This window comes from Aptenodytes patagonicus, chromosome 3, assembly GCF_965638725.1.
Source record: "Aptenodytes patagonicus chromosome 3, bAptPat1.pri.cur, whole genome shotgun sequence".
NCBI classification, from domain to species: Eukaryota; Metazoa; Chordata; class Aves; order Sphenisciformes; family Spheniscidae; genus Aptenodytes; species Aptenodytes patagonicus.
The window spans coordinates 24,482,630-24,502,052 of NC_134951.1; the positions used below are offsets into that span (position 1 = coordinate 24,482,630).

General features: G+C 43.2%; 1 protein-coding gene across 12 annotated transcripts in view; it reads left to right on the forward strand.

Moving 5' to 3' along the window:
• Positions 1–19,423, forward strand: part of DLGAP2 (DLG associated protein 2) — a 494,722-nt gene that overhangs the window by 376,778 nt on the left and 98,521 nt on the right. For 6 of the 12 annotated variants that reach the window (XM_076332874.1, XM_076332875.1, XM_076332877.1 and 3 more), the window contains one exon: positions 10,120–10,185. The exons of 4 other annotated variants lie outside the window; for them this stretch is intronic. In XM_076332874.1, the coding sequence (XP_076188989.1) occupies positions 10,120–10,185 (66 nt within the window). The remainder of the gene's footprint in view (positions 1–10,119; positions 10,186–19,423) is intronic. 2 more of the 12 variants (XM_076332878.1, XM_076332885.1) reach the window with 1 other exon arrangement.

Genomic DNA, 19,423 nt, shown 5'->3' on the forward strand with positions numbered 1-19,423 from the left:
CATTGAAACATTCCATGCTAAGACTACCATTTTCCTCTATGTCCACTGGTGTAGAAAGTTCTACCAGTAGGCCCACCTTGAGCAAAGGGCAAACTGAAATACTATGCATCTATGAGATAGAGGAGGTGAATTACATAAAATAAATGCACACATTTTATGACACTTGAATTTCAGCATGCGCGAGAATTCTGTGATAATCTTGCCTGACTTCATTACCGTGAGATATGAAGGTTGCTTCTGTGCTCATGAATGAAGGATATGCTTTTCATTTCTATGGTCAATAATAAAACCAGTAATTTCTAGGAAAAATGTAAACTGAATAAACAAAGAGCATGTATGTCTGTTGCTGAAGGAATAATATGACTTTGCGGTACAGATCAACCTCACACAAAGATTGTCTTTGTAATGCTGCAAAAGCCACTGAGACTTTAGATTAATTTATGCTTCATAAGTGCAGAATACAAAAATTGAATCTCTTCAAGGGCTGAAGGTACTGACGTAGCCTTTTGAAAAGACAGTCTAAACAATGAATTAGTAATGTGAATAGGTATAGTCATAAAATACAAAGAAATAAGAAGTCCTCATGCTTAGGAAGTAAACTAATCACTAAGAGCTACTCATATCCCTCATGCAGATTTATGAACCTAAGGGAATCACAAAGGAATTCTAAGTTCCTTTGAAACATTTGCAATTGACCCTATTCAAAACAGAATACAGCTTTTTTGCAGGATGGAAATTCTAACTTTTTTGTGCTCTCTATAGGCTCTTCTAGACAACAGGCTCACTGACACTAACAAATGTATTCATATAGGATAGCTACAGTAAAGAAATGAATACTAATCTTAATTCTACTGGATAATTGAGGCAGAAAGAGATTAAAATTTGCACAGGAATTCTTATGGCAAAGTCAGAATCTGACTCATGGATCTTATGATCTTTCCCTTTCATTTTGAAAAGGAAATTTATTTTCTTCTTTTTTTCTTGAACACGCCAAATCCATAAACATGTAGTCCAGTTTAGCCTGCCCCTAAAATTTTAGTCTGGTTTTGGGCAGAGCTTGTGAGAATAATGCTGACTTCTTGCAAGGGAGAAATAATGTCATGCATTTTATTTTCTTTGGATCGTTCTATAAGTGTTTCTGAATGTATGTGCATGATATAACTTTGGAATAAATTAATAGCTTCTTTTTCAAAAATAGAGAACTACTGTTTAATGTAAAGCTTCTTTATTATGAAGTTAACAGTAAGATCTCCTAGTTACTTACATGAATGTAATGGATCCTTCAGAATATTTTTTTTCTAACTTTCATTTGATTCGTTACTCCTGTGCAGCCAAATTAGAGGACAGGCATATGAGTTATACAATATAGGCAGATCATGTGAGCAGAGTCTCCATGGAAACTGCCTAATTTGTGCTTTTATTTAATTAGAGCTGTCCATTACTGCTCCAAATGAAATTTAATTTAAATTCATATGCCAGTCATTTTTTTAAATTGTGTATGACTTTTTATCTGTCACTTAACGAGATCTCTAGTAGGCTGTATTTTAGCAGAGTGAGTTTATTTAACAATTGAGTTTATAAACAAGATGTTTATTTGACAGCTCAGCTTATGCAACATTCTTAACATCCTCGGGACTTATTTTCTATGCAGCATCTGTGCTATACTACCCATTGTTATCAATTGTATATTCTTAACCTCACAAATTGTCAAAACCAGGAACAATTGTTTGAGAGTATCCACATGAGTATATTCACTAATTTTGCTTGCTGTGAGATAATTGGGAAAAAACCATAGTACAAATAAAAAGTGCAACCAAGACCAAGAAATATACAAAATGCATGTATTTGTTAAATGGAACATTGAAACAGGCAAAACAGTGTGTCTGTCGTAAGCCGAACCACAAAAAACAGCTTGTCTGACACAGGTACTCTTAAGAAAAGTCTAAGTTGGTTCAAACTTACAGGAATGTCTGCCTGAGGATATGAGGAACATGAGCTGTGTTGTGGTTTAACCTCAGTCGGCAACTGAGCACCACACAGCCACTCACTCACTTCCCCACCCCCCGACCCCGGTGGGATGGGGGAGAGAATCGGAAGAGCACAAGTGAGAAAAACTCATGGGTTGAGATAAAAACAGTTTAATAATTGAAATAAAATGATAATAATAATGTAATAATAATAATAATAATAATAATAATAATAATAATAATACAACACAAAGCAAGTGATGCACAGTGCAATTGCTCACCACCCGCCGACCGATGCCCAGCCAGTCCCCGAGCAGCGGCCCCCCCGGCCAGATTTCCCCAGTTTATGTACTGAGCATGACGTCACATGGTATGGAATGTCCCTTTGGCCAGTTTGGCTGTGCCCCCTCCCAGCTTCTTGTGCACCTCCAGCCTTCTCAGTCGGTAGAGCATGGGAAACTAAAAAGTCCTTGGCTAGCGTAAGCATTACCTAGCAACAACTAAAACATGGGTGCGTTATCAACTTTGTTCTCATCCTAAATCCAAAACACTGTACCAGCTACTAGAAAGGAAATTAACTCTATCCCTGCCGAAACCAGGACAATATCCACCCCTTATTCTATACCATCTACGTCATGCTCAAGTCTCATATTTTCCAGTACATTTTCATTAATCACCACCTCTTTTCCTGAGTTTCTTTTAATATATATATATACACACACAGAGATGATATTCCCTTAGTCTATGGGCCATCCCTCTAAAATGTTCGGTGAGTTCATTTAGTCCATGACTTCGGGCTCCATCTGTCGTAATAATCTTCCAGGGCAGGAAAGATGGAGATGGTATGTGGTGTTGGATTGTTTCATGCTGAAGTCAGTTCTGGTACCATCATCACTGTGCTTTGCTTGGTTTCATCAAAGTTCATTCTTCATTAATCTAGGTGATTCTTATTGTAATATCATTAGTATGGCATATAATATTATGTAGCACTTAACATCACATAATTCAGATCATTGGCTATTCTCACCCAAAATCAAATCCCCTTGAGGTACACATTGGACTTCCCCATCCTTCCGCATTATCCACCAAGTGCACCCAGGTCCTTGAGCAAAAGCAATCCCACGGATGTGTTTGCCTCTGCCCGAGGCAGGAATAACCCAAACTGTCTTCCCCAGCATATTTTTTATGTGCACTACAGGGACTTCATTCCCATCTACAGTACGTAAAAGTTCTGACTGGGCAGGGCCTGCTCGATTGGCAGATCCCCTCGTGTTGACTAAGCAGGTGGCCTTTGCTAAATGTGTATCCCAATGTTTGAATGTCCCGCCACCCATTGCTCTCAGTGTAGTCTTTAACAGTCCATTGTATCGTTCAATTTTCCCAGGGGCTGGTGCATGATAGGGGATGTGATACACCCACTCAATGCCGTGCTCTTTGGCCCAGGTGTCTATCAGGTTGTTTCGGAAATGAGTCCCATTGTCTGACTCAATTCTTTCTGGGGTGCCATGTCGCCATAGGACTTGCTTTTCAAGGTTCAGGATAGTGTTCCGGGCAGTGGCATGGGGCACGGGATATGTGTCCAGCCATCCAGTGGTTGCCTCCACCATTGTAAGCACGTGGCGCTTGCCTTGGCGGGTTTGAGGGAGTGTGACATAATCGACCTGCCAGGCCTCCCCATATTTATATTTCAGCCATCGTCCTCCGTACCAGAGGGGCTTTAACCGCTTGGCTTGCTTGATCGCAGCACGTTTCACATTCATGGATAACCTGCGCAATAGTGTCCATGGTCAAGTCCACCCCTCGATCATGGGCCCATCTGTATGTTGCATCTCTTCCTTGGTGACCCGAGGTGTCATGGGCCCACCGAGCTAGAAATAATTCACCCTTATGTTGCCAGTCCAGACCCACCTGAGCCACTTCAATCTTAGCAGCCTGATCCACCTGCTGGTTGTTTTGATGTTCTTCAGTGGCCCGACTCTTGGGTACGTGAGCATCTACGTGACGGACTTTTACAACCAGGTTCTCCACCTGGGCAGCAATATCTTGCCACAATGCGGCAGCCCAGATGGGTTTGCCTCTGCGCAGCCAATTGCTCCGCTTCCATTGCTGCAACCACCCCCACAGGGCATTTGCCACCATCCATGAGTCAGTATAGAGATAGAGCACTGGCCACTTTTCTCGGTCAGCAATGTCTAAAGCTAGCTGGATGGCCTTTACTTCTGCAAATTGGCTCAATTCACCTTCTCCTTCAGCAGTTCCTACAACTTGTCGCATAGGACTCCATACAGCAGCTTTCCACCTCCGATGCTTTCCCACAAGACGACAGGACCCAGCAGTGAACAGGGCATATTGCTTCTCATTTTCTGGTAGTTCATTATACATTGGGGCCTCCTCAGCACGCGTCACCTCCTCCTCTGGCGATATTCCAAAATCTTTGCCCTCTGGCCAGTCCATAATCACTTCCAGAATTCCTGGGCGACTGGGGTTTCCTATTCGAGCCCGTTGTGTGATCAGTGCAACCCACTTACTCCATGTAGCATCAGTTGCATGATGTGTACAGGGGATCCTCCCTTTGAACATCCAGCCCAGCACCGGTAGTCAGGGTGCCAGGAGGAGCTGTGCTTCAGTGCCGATCACTTCCGAAGCAGCTCGAACCCCTTTATAGGCTGCCAATATCTCTTTTTCAGCTGGAGTATAGCGGGCCTCAGATCCTCTGTATCCCCGACTCCAAAACCCTAGGGGTCGACCTCGAGTCTCCCCTGGTACTTTCTGCCAGAGGCTCCAGGTAGGGCCATTCTCCCTGGCTGCGGTGTAGAGCACATTTTTTACATCTTGTCCTGCCCGGACTGGCCCCAGGGCTGCTGCATGAACCATCTCCTCTTTAATTTGTTCAAAAGCTGGTCGTTGCTCAGGGCCCCATTTGAAATTGTTGTTCTTTTGGGTCACTTGATAGAGAGGGTTTACAATCAGACTGTAATTTGGAATATGCATTCTCCAAAAACCCACAACGCCTAAGAAAGCTTGTGTTTCCTTTTTGCTAGTTGGTGGAGACATGGCTGTTATTTTGTTGATCACATCCATTGGGATCTGACGACGTCCATCTTGCCATTTTATTCCTAAAAACTGGATCTCCTGTGCAGACAGGAGATGACCTTGTCAAGGATCCTTGACCTTACTTTGTTTTATGGCAAAACCGGCCTTCAGCAGGATTTGGACTATTTTCTTCCATTTCGCAAAAAATTCTCCTGCTGTGTTGCCCCACACGATGATGTCATCAATGTATTGCAGGTATTCTGGAGCCTCACCCTGTTCCAGTGCAGTCTGGATCAGTCCATGGCAAATGGTGGGGCTGTGTTTCCACCCCTGGGGCAGTCGGTTCCAGGTGTACTGAACGCCCCTCCAAGTGAAAGAAAATTGTGGCCTGCACCCTGTTGCCAAAGGGATTGAGAAAAACGCATTAGTGATATCAATTGTGGCATATCACTTGGCTGCCTTTGACTCCAGTTCGTATTGAAGTTCTAGCATGTCTGGCACAGCAGCACTCAACGGTGGCGTGACTTCATTTAGGCCATGATAGTCTACTGTTAGTCTCCACTCTCCATTAGACTTCCGCACTGGCCATATGGGACTGTTAAAGGGTGAGCGAGTCTTGCTGATCACTCTTTGGCTCTCCAGTCGACGAATCAGCTCAGGGATGGGAATCAGGGAGTCTCGGTTGGTGCGATATTGCCGCCGGTGCACCGTGGTGGTAGCGATTGGCACTTGTTGGTCTTCGACCTTCAGCAACCCCACAACAGAGGGGTCCTCCGAGAGACCAGGCAAGGTGGACAGCTGTTTAATTTCTTCTGCCTCCAAGGCTGCTATACCAAAAGCCGACCGGTACCCTTTTGGGTCCTTGAAATACCCTCTCCTGAGGTAGTCTATGCCAAGGATGCACGGAGCATCTGGGCCAGTCACAATGGGGTGATTCTGCCACCCATTCCCAGTTAGACTCACTTCGGCCTCCAGTACAGTCAGCTGTTGGGATCCCCCCGTCACCCCAGAAATACAGATGGGTTCTGCCCCTTTATAGCTTGATGGCATTAGGGTACACTGTGCACCGGTGTCTACTAGAGCCTTATACTTCTGTGGGTCTGATGTGCCAGGCCACCGAATCCACACAGTCCAGTAAACCTGGTTGTCCCTTTCCTCCCCCTGGCTGGAGGCAGGGCCCCTCTAATCCTCATCACAGTACTCATTTCTCATTTCTTGTACATACGAGTCAGAAGTTTCTTCATTGAGATCAGAAGCAAGATCAGCCCTTCTACTCTGTCTGGGGAACTGCCCTCTGGAATCTGGAGCAGCAATTTTCCTGGAAGAACCTCTTTCTGTGATTGTTTTCCCTTGCAACTCACGTACCCATGCCCCTAGGGTTGAGGTGGATTTTCCATCCCACTTCCTCATGTCCTCTCCATGGTCATGCAGGTAAAACCATAGGGTGCCCCGTGGTGTGTACCCTTTATATTCTCTCTCTTGAGCAAAAGAACACTAACTCCTAATAGCCGAGATATTGGTCTGTACAGGTGGGGAGTAGGACCTATCCTCTCTTGAGTTGCTGGACCTCCTGGGACAGTTTCTCCACAGCCGAGATGAGGGAGGAAGACAGACTTTCTCCATATTGCCAGAGTTGGCCAGCCAATTCATCCACTGTTTGTCCCTCTCCATCCTTCCAGGTCATTACTGCCAATGAGTTGGCATATGATGCTCGTGTGTTCCGTACAAACTTCAGCCCCATGGGTCGTGTGCACTTGACTTCGTCTGGATCTTTGGATAGCTGTTCATTGCTCAGGTCACCATAAATCACCTCAAGCACAGCTAATTCTCTCAGAAACTGGATACCCTTCTCCATGGTGGTCCACTTGCTTGGGCGACGTATGACATCTTCCTTGAAGGGATACCTTCCTTCACACTTGACAAGAGTCGCCTCCAAAGGCTGAGGACTCATGTCCCCTTTCCAATCGCTTTATCAATGCCCCCTTCCCTAGAAAGGGATCCCAGCTGCTTGGCTTCCCAACCCTCTAATTCTAGGCTACTGTCCCCATTATCCCAGCATCGGAGCAGCCAGGTGACAATGTGCTTACCTGGACGACGGCTGAAATCTTTTCGTATATCTCGCAGCTCACTCAGGGATAGAGATCGGGTGGTCACTGCCTCGTTTATGAGTTCTTCCTCTTCTTCCTCCCTGAGCAGTTGCCAGTCCTCCTCCTGCTGTTCTCGTGATGGCGCTTCTCCAGGGTAGTCTGCCTCGTACACCTCTTCCTCCGGCTCCCTTTTAGAAGAAGCTTCTTCCTCCCTTACTAAATGAGCCGACTTCCACTTCCAAAATTTCTTCTTGTGTACAGGGGCGACTGATACCGGCACGGGCTGGTTCTTTGGTTCAGCCACAGGGCCTGTTGCCGGGGTTGGAGTGGTCACAGTGTATGTCACTGGAGTCTGAGTGGCCGCAGGGCCTGTTGCCGGGGTTGGAGTGGCCGCAGTGCATGTCGCCGGGGTCTGAGTGACCGCAGTGCATGTCGCTGGGGTCTGAGTGGCCGCAGGGCCTGTCATTTTACTGTCAGATCCAGAGACCTTCTCTTCCCTTTAAGGGTACTGAATGGTGTTGAACAGGGCTCGGTAGGCATGGGCCAGGCCCCAGCACGTTGCAATGATCTGCATCTCTCTGGAGTTGCCAGGGTGACAGCATACTTTGTCCAAATATTCTACTAACTTTTCAGGATTCCGCACTTGCTCAGGGGTGAAGTTCCAAAACACCGGGGGTGCCCATTGGCCTAGGTACTTGCCCATCTTGTCCCACACACCCTGCCACTCATAACTATTCAGCCTTGGGGCAGATCTCTCGATGGTATTCTTAAATTGCTTACTAACTTTAGACAAAACCGAAACAATATTCCAAAGAAGTATTAATAGAAGTATCTTAACTATCCAAGGATGTTCAAAATACTGAAAAGTTACTGTAATGAAGGAGGAAACATCATAGAAGGAGGTAGTGACACTGCCATTCTGTATTTCCTCCATAAAAAACTCTCAGAAAAGTCACTGTAATTGCTAGTTGTCTCCACGAAATGGTCTCCGTGGTACAGTAATGGCTTCATTGCGAAACTTACATACCACACTAAGGCCAAGGTCAATGTTCTAAAAACAAACCTCACAAGCGAAACATCACTATTCACTGCAGACCACAGCAAACTGCAAAAAACACCACCAATCTCTAACATGTACAGCAAAAAAAAGAGCACGATGCAGATTATACAAATCAATATTGAGAACAGAGAAACCAACATTGTGACCCACAACTATTAACAGATATAAGTTCCTTAATACACTCCGGTTAACCTGTTATTATCTCAAACCCTTTGTGCCCCATGTTGGGCGCCAAAAAGGACTGTCATGGTTTAACCTCAGTTGGCAACTGAGCACCACGCAGCCGCTCGCTCACTCCCCCCCACCCGGTGGGATGGGGGAGAGAATCGGAAGAGTAAAAGTGAGAAAAAGTCGTGGGTTGAGATAAAAACAGTTTAATAATTGAAATAAAATAATAATAATGTAATAATAATAATAATAATAATAATAATAATACACAAAGCAAGTGATGCACAGTACAATTGCTCACCACCCGCCAACCGATGCCCAGTCAGTCCCCGAGCAGCGGCCCCCCCGGCCAGCTTTCCCCAGTTTATGTACTGAGCATGACGTCACATGGTATGGAATGTCCCTGTGGCCAGTTTGGGTCAGCTGTCCTGGCTGTGCCCCCTCCCAGCTTCTTGTGCACCTCCAGCCTTCTCAGTCGGTAAAGCATGGGAAGCTGAAAAGTCCTTGGCTAGTGTAAACGCTACCTAGCAACAACTAAAACATCAGTGTGCTATCAACCTTGTTCTCACCCTAAATCCAGAAGACAGCACTGTACCAGCTACTAGGAAGGAAATTAACTCTGTCCCAGCCGAAACCAGCACAGCTGATGTGGGTTATTTAGAAGCCATCAGTCCTTCGTTGTGCACTACAGAAACATGGTCTGCAATACCTGATTTTGTCTTTCTCTGGCTGAATGTATAGTGAGAGGCTATGGAGTACTCCATTCTTTTGCTGTTCTTTTGAGGTATCGGTGCTTGTAACACACACAGATGGTAAGAAAGAGTACAGCTGAAGGCTGTATATGCTCAAACAACTTCTAGTCAGCTGAGACACCAGCAAATATGGATAATAGGGCAAAAACATTTTAAAAAAAAAAAAAAAGATAGTATTGCGTACTTACATGAAACAGGTCACCGTGATATTTTGTATCCTAAACTGTATTCTCAAGCCAATCTTGTACCTTAAGGAAGTGTTACTGACCCAATTTTCCATATGCAGCTCTGTGTTAGAAATATCTGAGCTAGGTGCCAGGTCCAAATTAATTTGTATGCCAGCATGACAAGAGTGCAATGCAGAAGCAACAAACTGGAATTCTGAAAGTGATGTAGGCAGGGTAGCTATGAGCTGCACTCAGGCCATTCAGCAGGCTTCTGCCTACCTCACTGCATTCATACAGCATAGACATATCATCTGAGCCTAAGTACTTTTCCAGAATTACAGAAGTTGTCTCTGGCAAAAAAGTAAATGTTATTGATTGGAGAAAGTCACCATCACAGCATTATCAGAGTTCAGACTTGCAGAATTGAAATGGTTGTGAATAAAAGGTAAGGAAAGTGGCCTGAGAATCATGAGTGGCATTATTATCATCAGAGGTGGGAAGTGCTAAAGGTACAACTGGAGGACTGACAATAATGATTCTTCCTGGAATAAATACGTTAAGTATTTAGTTGAATTCCATGTGACTAAGCAAAGCTGAAAAGAACAATGTAAAAGATGTTAAAAAAAAGGTATTTATGAGTATTATGACACTAGTGATGTGAAAACATCTGGCAAAATTAAAAAAAATAAAATAGAAGAACACTAGAACAACTGGCAAAGAGGACTAGATGCTGCAGATAATAGTACCTCAGCAGCTTCATGGTATCAGAGATACTGAATGGTAATAGGTATCACTGAATGGATTTAAAAACTAGTGGAGAGTTTATGACTGGATATACTAAAACATCAGAGTTATTAAATAGCTACTTTGTTTCTGTCTTTTCAGAAGAAGAGGGTGGCGATCTGCTCAAGTCGGGCTTCAGTTTTCCAGGGACGCCAGAGGAGGAGCTAGGTACAGATATCATCTCTCAGATAATTTGTACTGCTTGTACATCCAGAGGCTGGGTGCAGCCGTGGGGGTGAGGAGGCAGGAGGCTGCTCTGTGATACAGCCTTTCTCCAGCCACAAAGGCTACAGCAGGCACGGCACCAGGTGGTGTTAATGAGAGTGGCCAAAAACCTCTCAGTCCAATCCTTCTGGGAATTTCTCACCTGCTATATAAGGCTAGAGAATCGAAAGCAGAAAAACATCAGGTTTGGGTAACACCCAGGCAACCAAGAATTCAAAAGAAGGTGTTCAAGGAAATGATCAACTTTCCTTCTTTTGTCTTTTTCTTTTTTTCTTACCCCTGAGAAAACATAATAATTGCAGAAAAAGTTTTCAATGTTACCTTTTAAAGTTAAAAAACTAACAGAAGCGAGAAGAAATCAGAAACTCATGGAGTCCATGAGTGAAATCTTGATACCTCTGTCTCACACAGCTAGTAGTAAAATATCCCACTGGCTTCAGTGTAGCCAGATTTATACCTTTTAGATTGTGCAAAATTGAGTTTCTGTTCCCAGAATTTCATACTCAGATTGTCACTGTTTTATGTGAAATCCATCAAAATTTTTATTTATATGCAATTACTTTATGTGGTTATTTTTGGAAGAGAAATATGGAAAGTGGTTTTTGTGTGTTTGCTAGTTAAAGCTCCCTTTATTCAAAGTGAGTACTTACATTTCAGAAGTCAGTGTAACTAATTTTTCTCCTTCTATGAATATACTCATGTTAATACATTGCAACAGTTTATTTTGTGTTATTAAGACATTTTTGTATTTGACAAGAAGATTATAAACTCTCACCCTGACCTTATTGTTGCACATTGATAGGAAGATAAATCATGGTTGCCATATTAAGGAAAAAAACCAAACCGTTTGAACAAGGAGCATGAATTCAGGCAGGGGATATCATTATGTTTAAATAATCTCTTAGAACAGGATTTTCTAAGACAAGCAGTGTTGCCACTCAGTTACAGTCAAGTCAGAGAGTTCCATAAACGTTCAGTGTAAAAATATCTGTATGGGACTTGTTTGTCTACTTAATATTAAAAAACAAGTGAAAAAAAGCTACAGGATAAGTTCCAAAGATAGGACAGAAGGATGTGTTAAGGAAGAGACTGAAGAACCTTCAGGCAGTTTCTGCCTTAATTAAGATAGTGTAAGAGGGAAGATACGGTTAAACATGAGGCTCCCTAGGAATCTCACAAGTTAATCCTATGGAGGAGTCATGGAATGAGCACATCTCTAAGCCGTCTTGGACATTTGGGGTTTTTTTGCCCTGCTGCCCCATTTCACAGCACACAGGAAGGAGGTCAGGTGCCCAGGGGTAGAATTCATCTCATCTAACAGCTGGAAAGTAATTCAGATCATAGAATCATAGAATCATTAAGGTTGGAAGAGACCTCTAAGGTCATCGAGTCCAACCGTCAACCCAACACCACCATGCCCACTAAACCATGTCCCTAAGTGCCACATCTACACGTCTTTTAAATACTTCCAGGGATGGTGACTCAACCACTTCCCTGGGCAGCCTCTTCCAATGTTTAACCACTCTTTCAGTAAAGACATTTTTCCTTACATCCAATCCAAACCTCCCCTGGTACAACTTGAGGCCATTTCCTCTCGTCCTATCGCTTGTTACTTCGGAGAAAAGACCAACACCCACCTCGCTACAACCTCCTTGCAGGTAGTTGTAGAGAGCGATGAGGTCTCCCCTCAGCCTCCTTTTCTCCAGGCTAAACAACCCCAGTTCCCTCAGCCGCTCCTCAGAAGACTTGTTCTCCAGACCCTTCACCAGCTTCGTTGCCCTTCTCTGGACACGCTCCAGCACCTCAACATCCTTCTTGTAGTGAGGGGCCCAAAACTGAACACAGTATTCAAGGTGCGGCCTCACCAGTGCCGAGTACAGGGGCACGATCACTTCCCTACTCCTGCTGGCCACACTATTTCTGACACAGGCCAGGATGCCATTGGCCTTCTTGGCCGCCTGGGCACACTGCCGGCTCATGTTCAGCCGGCTGTTGACCAGCACCCCCAGGTCCTTTTCCTCCAGGCAGCTTTCCAGCCACTCTTCCCCAAGCCTGTAGCGCTGCATGGGGTTGTTGTGGCCGAAGTGCAGGACCCGGCACTTGGCCTTGTTGAACCTCATCCAGTTGGCCTCGGCCCATCGATCCAGCCTGTCCAGGTCCCTCTGCAGAGCCTTCCTACCCTCGAGCAGATCAACACTCCTGCCCAACTTGGTGTTGTCTGCAAACTTACTGAGGGAGCACTCGATCCCCTCGTCCAGATCATCGATAAAGATATTGAACAAGACCGGCCCCAGTACTGAGCCCTGGGGAACACCGCTCGTGACCGGCCGCCAACTGGATGTAACTCCATTCACCACAACTCTCTGGGCCCGGCCGTCCAGCCAGTTTTTGACCCAGCGCAGAGTACACCTGTCTAAGCCGTGAGCCGCCAGCTTCTCTAGGAGAATGCTGTGGGAGACGGTGTCAAAGGCCTTGCTGAAGTCCAGGTAGACCACATCCACAGCCTTTCCCTCATCCACTAGGCAGGTCACCTGGTCATAGAAGGAGATCAGGTTGGTCAAGCAGGACCTGCCTCTCATGAATCCGTGCTGGCTGGGCCTGATCCCCTGGTTGTCCCGCTCATGCCTTGTGAGCGCCCTCAAGATGAACCGCTCCATAATCTTCCCCGGCACCGAGGTCAGGCTGACAGGCCTGTAGTTCCCCGGATCCTCCTTCCAGCCCTTCTTGTAGCTGGGCGTCACATTGGCAAGCCTCCAGTCATCGGGGACCTCCCCCATTAACCAGGGCTGCTGATAAATGATGGAGAGTGGCTTGGTGAGCTCCTCCGCCAGCTCCCTCAGCACTCTCGGGTGGATGCCATCCGGCCCCATAGACTTGTGAGCATCCAGGTGGCGTAGCAGGTCGCTGACTGCTTCCTCTTGGATTATGGGGGGTTAATCCTGCTCATCGTCCCTGTCTTCCAGCTCAGGGGGCTGAGTACCCTGAGGATAACTGGTCTGCCTGTTAAAGACTGAGGCAAAGAAGGCATTAAGTATCTCAGCCTTTTCCTCATCCTCAGTGACGAATGTAGATGTAGATGTCTAAACTGTAGATATCTAGACTTTCATTAGAGTCAATGACGAGTGGTAGACTTTTCTAGAACATAGCAGATTTAGCCTGCTTTAGAAGCTTAACGTAGGGTGAGATGAATCATGCCCTAGATGTATGTCAAAATTTTTCTCCTTCCCATTTGGTTGAGAAAGAACTGCAGGATTTCTGAAGCCAGAGTAAATGATGTATAAGTCAATATCATTAAATGTCAGGTGTCTACAGGAGTAAGGACTCTCATGTGAAATAGGTACTCAAAGATTAACACAAAGAATGAACTAAACTGATCAATTATCCAGCACCCTGGTTAGGAAGAAGACGGATGATTAGTCAACAGAAATGAGGAACAAGAAAGTAAAAAACAAGAATAAAATTGCAACCAGACTACAAAGAAACTAAGTTGCTTTCAAAAACTTCAGCTATTTATGGCCAGAAGACTGAAAAAAAAAATACTAAAAGCAAGGAAAGATCTGTCCTTGCTCCTAAACTCTGGGTCCCTATTGGAGTCCTCTGAAAGTAAGTACCAAAGATCGCTAGGTAATGAATTGAGCAGGTGGATGCCTTTAATATTTTCAGAAGGAAATCCTGTCCTCCTGACTTAGCTGCCAAACTGTAGATGGCCAGAATAAATGGACTGGATACCATCAGTAATGTAAAAACATATGATGTCCCATTCTCCCTTAGAGAGAATCACTGTAAAACAAGAAGGAGCATACTATGGAAGATGGAAATTGGGAAGACTTTTATAAACGTTTTGGGATAGTCAGTTAAGTTCAGTGTAGACAAGCTCTGTAGTTACAGCTGTGCTAGTGATTAACACCTCTACAGACAGCTGGGACATATCTGTCTGTCTGTCCCCCGGTGTTGTGTTCTGTTACTTGGAGATTTGAGTTCACATCCATGAACTGAACATAACATTAGTGAAAAAGCTACAAACTGTTAGATTTTTCTCAGTCTCCACTTCTTCTTGCTGTTGTACATGTATAAAGTTAAATATTCATTGGAGTGAAATCTGAATCTGGGTGGATACTCTAATCACTGGGCTATGGAAATGGGCTCTCTCTATATAAATATGTATATATACTCCAATGACTATGTAATTATTTTATAGGAATAGCCTCAGTCTGAAGGACTGCTAGAGACATTCATTCCTGAAAAAAATAGAGCAAGGGCTTTCCTTGAGAAGTAAAATAATTGCCCCAAGTCAAGGCAGAATAGAGATGATATTCTTTAAGGTAGCTCTAACTGCAGGGCCATTCATTCTTCTAGAGTCTCACTGTCACAAGGAGCTTCAAGTTGCGATATCTTTGGTACTGAAAAATCTCTGGCTCCAGGCCCTTATTTGCAAAACGGGTTTAATATTTCCTAGTGAGGTTTCAGGGCTTTGGTGGGGATTAATTAATGTTTGCACAGTATCTCACCAGAGTGAAAACGCTGAATAGTCACTAAATAATATTAATACAATGACCCACTGCCTTAATTGGGAAAAGGTATCAAGGGATGGGACTGATCTCAACTCTTTTACATTATTGATTCTATAAAAGACCTCATTAGTTAAAACAGGCAGAAATGCAATGGATTCCTTCAAAAAAAGCTTACCCAAGCATTCGTAGTCTGTTCTCAAGGACAGTATTTCATAGCTTTTCTGTTACCATTTAGTTGTTAACAGAGTTCAGGTTGATAAGTATTGTCATGGTTACAAGATTCACACTCACACCAAAAATTCCTATTCTTTTCACTAGGAATATCTCAAATAAGCAACCTGATAAAGGTAGCAGGGCATGGTGGTAGGAGCAAAAGATCTGACATGCGTGATCTCAAGCAGCTCACTCTAAGTCTCATGGAAACTGGAGTTCTTCCAGTTCCAAGCTTTCTTCTAGCTGGTGGTTATAAAATCTGAAGAATGTTAATGTATTAGAAAATAAACATTTTATGAAACTACTCTTTTCTATGCAAACTGGAAACTTCTCACAGTCTTATTTAGTTTAGGCATGTATAGAGTAAAGCAACAATTTGCTTTGGGTGTCAAAAACAAATAGTGCAATCTTAACAAGAGACATATGGAAAATGTGCCATGCTCAAATGGCATTCAAATAGTAAAAGAAACATGTGAACACCGAAGATGGGATGAACTTTTCTTTAAATATGGACTTTAATAGGTAGTTCATGCACAGAGTAAAGAGGGAAAAATAGATTATTGAAAAATTATTTTAACTCTTTTTTATAGGTAAGGAAAACTATTTTACACAAGTTTAACACTTAGCAGCTTCTAATGTTAAGCAAAGAAAGAGAACTCACACTAAAGGCTTTTTGTTTCAGTAAATTACTGTTTTCTTTTCAGGAAAGGATACTGAGTGGATGTTAAGAAAAAGGTTAAAACCTATAAAACAGGTTGCAGTTACTAATAATGCTCTTAACCTGCTCCAACTGCAAAGTAAACTGTAAGGGAGTTTAAGGGCAGGTTACGAAAATGTATTTTTATTTCACAGTTGATGCAGTCTTGCTTTTGATTAATTGGTACGGTTCAAGTGTCAGACAGTAACTCATGGTTATTCAATCACTGTTGATTGCATGATCATGCCTTTATGACCTTATGTGTTGAAAGGAAGAAAGGATATAGCCATTCTTGAAATAAAAAACCAAATAAAGGCCTGACTTTCCAGTCTGTCTTTCTACCTAATTATCCAGCCTTCCTCAGTGCAGCCAGTGTCTGAACACTTTGCACTTTTTATGGATTTTAGCTTTGTATAACAGGCATGATAGGAAATTTTCCCAAGGACAGACAAGCAGTTGGCAGTGGGCGCTTGGCTCTCCTCTGTGCCAGATCAAGCCTTGGTCCACCTTCCCCCAGAGCATCCAGGGATGGTTAAACAGCTGTAGACTTTGACTGGAGCTGGTGGGACTTCAGTCAGACACAGGGCTTGGCCACACAGAATAAACTGCTGCAGTGACACTTATCCCTGTAATTGGCAGGCACAGTAACAAATACTTTATTTTAAATTCTTAGATGGGCATTATCCCAGCGACTGAATGTTTCCCTGCTTTCTGCCACTAACCCTTAGAGGTACAGAAGTCACTTTTATTCTTGTGCTACAGGGAACTGAGGTAGGGAGTCTACAAGAGATATCCACAAAGGTTAACTTTAACCCAGTGAGGCAAGGTCAAGACTCTCGGTGGCCACTGTCATCACTTCCCATGGCCTTATCCTGGACCATATGAAAAATTCATGGATCAACAGGAAATCTTGACTGCAGATTTCCCAAATTAATCCTCTAACCACAGGACTATCTTTCTTCCGTATAATAAAAATATGTAGACAGGTGGTTTGGTATGGAGATATAAAAGTCTTTTAAACTTGGAAGAGGTTTTAAATACAAGATGCCCCACTATGTCTCTGTGTCACTGTCTTATTTGCTTATTGTGACTAGCTGAGCAGATACTGCAAAAAATAGCCTTTTTTCTTCTGGTTCCATCATACCTCTAAATAATTCCACTTCAAATCCTCCCTTTTCCTGTACCCAGAAACTGTAGTGTAGAAGTTTACTGATGTGATGATCAAGACCACAGAAAATATTAATGAAATAATGGGGAATGTTTTTCAGAAAATAAATTTTGAACTTTAAATTTCTTTTAGTTATGCTTGAGAGCTTATTGTGTGAATTACTTTCAGTCATAGAACAAAATCATATCATATGGCCTGAGCATCATATATAAACATGCTGACTATCCTGCATTTTCATTATAGGCTGTTGGCAACAAATGCTTACTAACAATCTGCAGACCAGAAGCTATTTCTAAAAATTAAACACCTCATAATGCCAGATAACTCTGCAAAAATCCCATTAGGCCCAAGGTCAATTCACAAACACGAGGAGGTATTTGTAAGGATGTAAGATTAATCAAATAGGTTGTTTGTTATGAATTATTCATCCATTTCTACTACAGAATACAAAGGAGTTTACTCATTCGTTACTTTGCCAAGATGCAAATATTTTTGTTCTAAATGATGCGTACATTCTGACAGGGCTGTCCAGCTGAGGAGGCTCCTAAGTTCAGTTGCAGAGGAAATACGTTTCTTCCAAATTGGGAAGATTCACCCCATTGTTAGACCACATCTGGACTACTGATTCCAGTGTCTGCACTGGAACGAATGAAAGACCTTTCCAAGGAAAAGAGAGAGAGAGAAGAAGTGGGGAGAAGGTGAAACAGCTTGAGTTAAGTTTCACACATGGGATGTTAGCAAAGGAGGGATGTTTTTCTCTCCCTCAGGCCCTCCTGACCTCTGTAACACCTGGCTGCATAGCTGATCCGCAACATTTACTTTCCCCTAGAGAGTGCAGCGGCTGCAATGGAGATGAGAGACTGACTCATCTGACTGCTTTGCCATGCCTGCCTTCTTCACTGAGTATCTTCACTGTATTGTCTCCTTTCAAAAGGATAAAATGTGCAGCCTTTTAAATGTATTCCCGTGACGTGCAGCTTAAATGACGTGCTCTCCATTTCCCCAGAAAAAAGTTACCATGCTCTACCTCCACGTTCATTATAGGCTGCTTAGGCTCTATTGAGGGCAAGACAATTTGTATTGGCACAACCATGGTGGTGGGGGTCCTTCCAGCATGGAGGTACATGACCACGGCTGTCTCTTACAGTGCTGACCACATAGGTCACTGATTCAGTCTGTCTTCCTAAGGGGATTTGCACTAGTGTAACTAGTACAGCAGGATAAACACCAGCAAATATGGCTAATACAATCCAGGTTTTCACTGGTGAGTTCAGTTGTCACCTTTCATCGTGAATTTCTTGTGCAATTCCGTTTATTTTTTCCATCTTTTTACAAAGTCATTTCTCTTCATAAATAATCAGACAGCAGCATATTAAGATGCCCTGTCTCAAACTTGCCAAGGGTGTGGGTGCTTACACCACCACCTCATCCCAGAAGCAGGGTTCACAGTTTGACCCTTCACTGCCACATGGAAAATCTGGGTGCTAACGGTTGCGGGAAAAGGCAATTAATATTTGCAATGTTTCTCACAGACCCAAAACAGAACTCAGCCAGGCAGAAAAGAGATGGGCACCCTGATTTGAAAAATTCCCAGTCTGAAGGTTATGGAAAGAGGGAGATTTTCTGCCTGTTACTATAGCAACAGGTTTAAAAGGGAACTTGTCACCAGGCTGCTGTTTCTTCCTGCACCCCATAGGAAAATCAGGATGAGACCTTCTCCATCTCAGTGGGTTGAGCTGAGCAGAAAAGTTCACAATACAATGACAAAGCAGCAAGAGGCAGCGCCAAGGGTGTACAGCTGAGCAGATAATGATGAACTCCAAAAAGTAAAAGAAATAATTGTTTTGGGTCAGATCAAGGCTGAAACCCTGAAATTTTTGGTGAATCAAAAGGCTGCAAAGAACTGATGCTGAAGCAAACAGAAAATCAAATAATTTTCTTCAGTTCTGACAATTTAAAAGCTGTATTGAATGTTTAGAAGAAAAGTAAAGGGGATTTTGAAATAGAAAGATATTTTAAATTGAACAGTCATATGCTCTGTGGCAATAATCAATGCTTTTGAGAATTAATGCTTAGATGATTTCTTTCCCAGAAGAGAACTCTATAAAATAAGCAAAATCTTTAAAATATATCCGTGTTTTAAAGAAATAATAAAAGGCAATTTGGAAGGAATGTATGATAAATATTTTTGCTTGGATACAGAAACATTAGTTCTTGCAGTCCCCTCAGTATTACAGAGGATGGTAAACTTCCTCTGTAATATACCATCATAAATACAGGACAAATTCAGAAGAATTCTAGAAACGCTAAGCAAAAAAAAATTCATAAATATCAGCATTATATCTTTTGTTCGATTTTTATTTAAGAATCAATGATAAATATTTCTTATTAGAAAAGAAACCTTGGAGATCTGGTAGTTCCATTCAGCTGAATAGTTGGTCCAAGTGGTTTGGATCCTCGGGATTAAATCTTGGCCCCTGTGCTATCATTGGCAGTATTTCAACAGAACCAGTTTCACCCTTCCATGCCATCGTCTTCCTGACTGGGGACCCTTCCAGGCTTCTAACACATTTATTCCAGTCCAGCATGAAT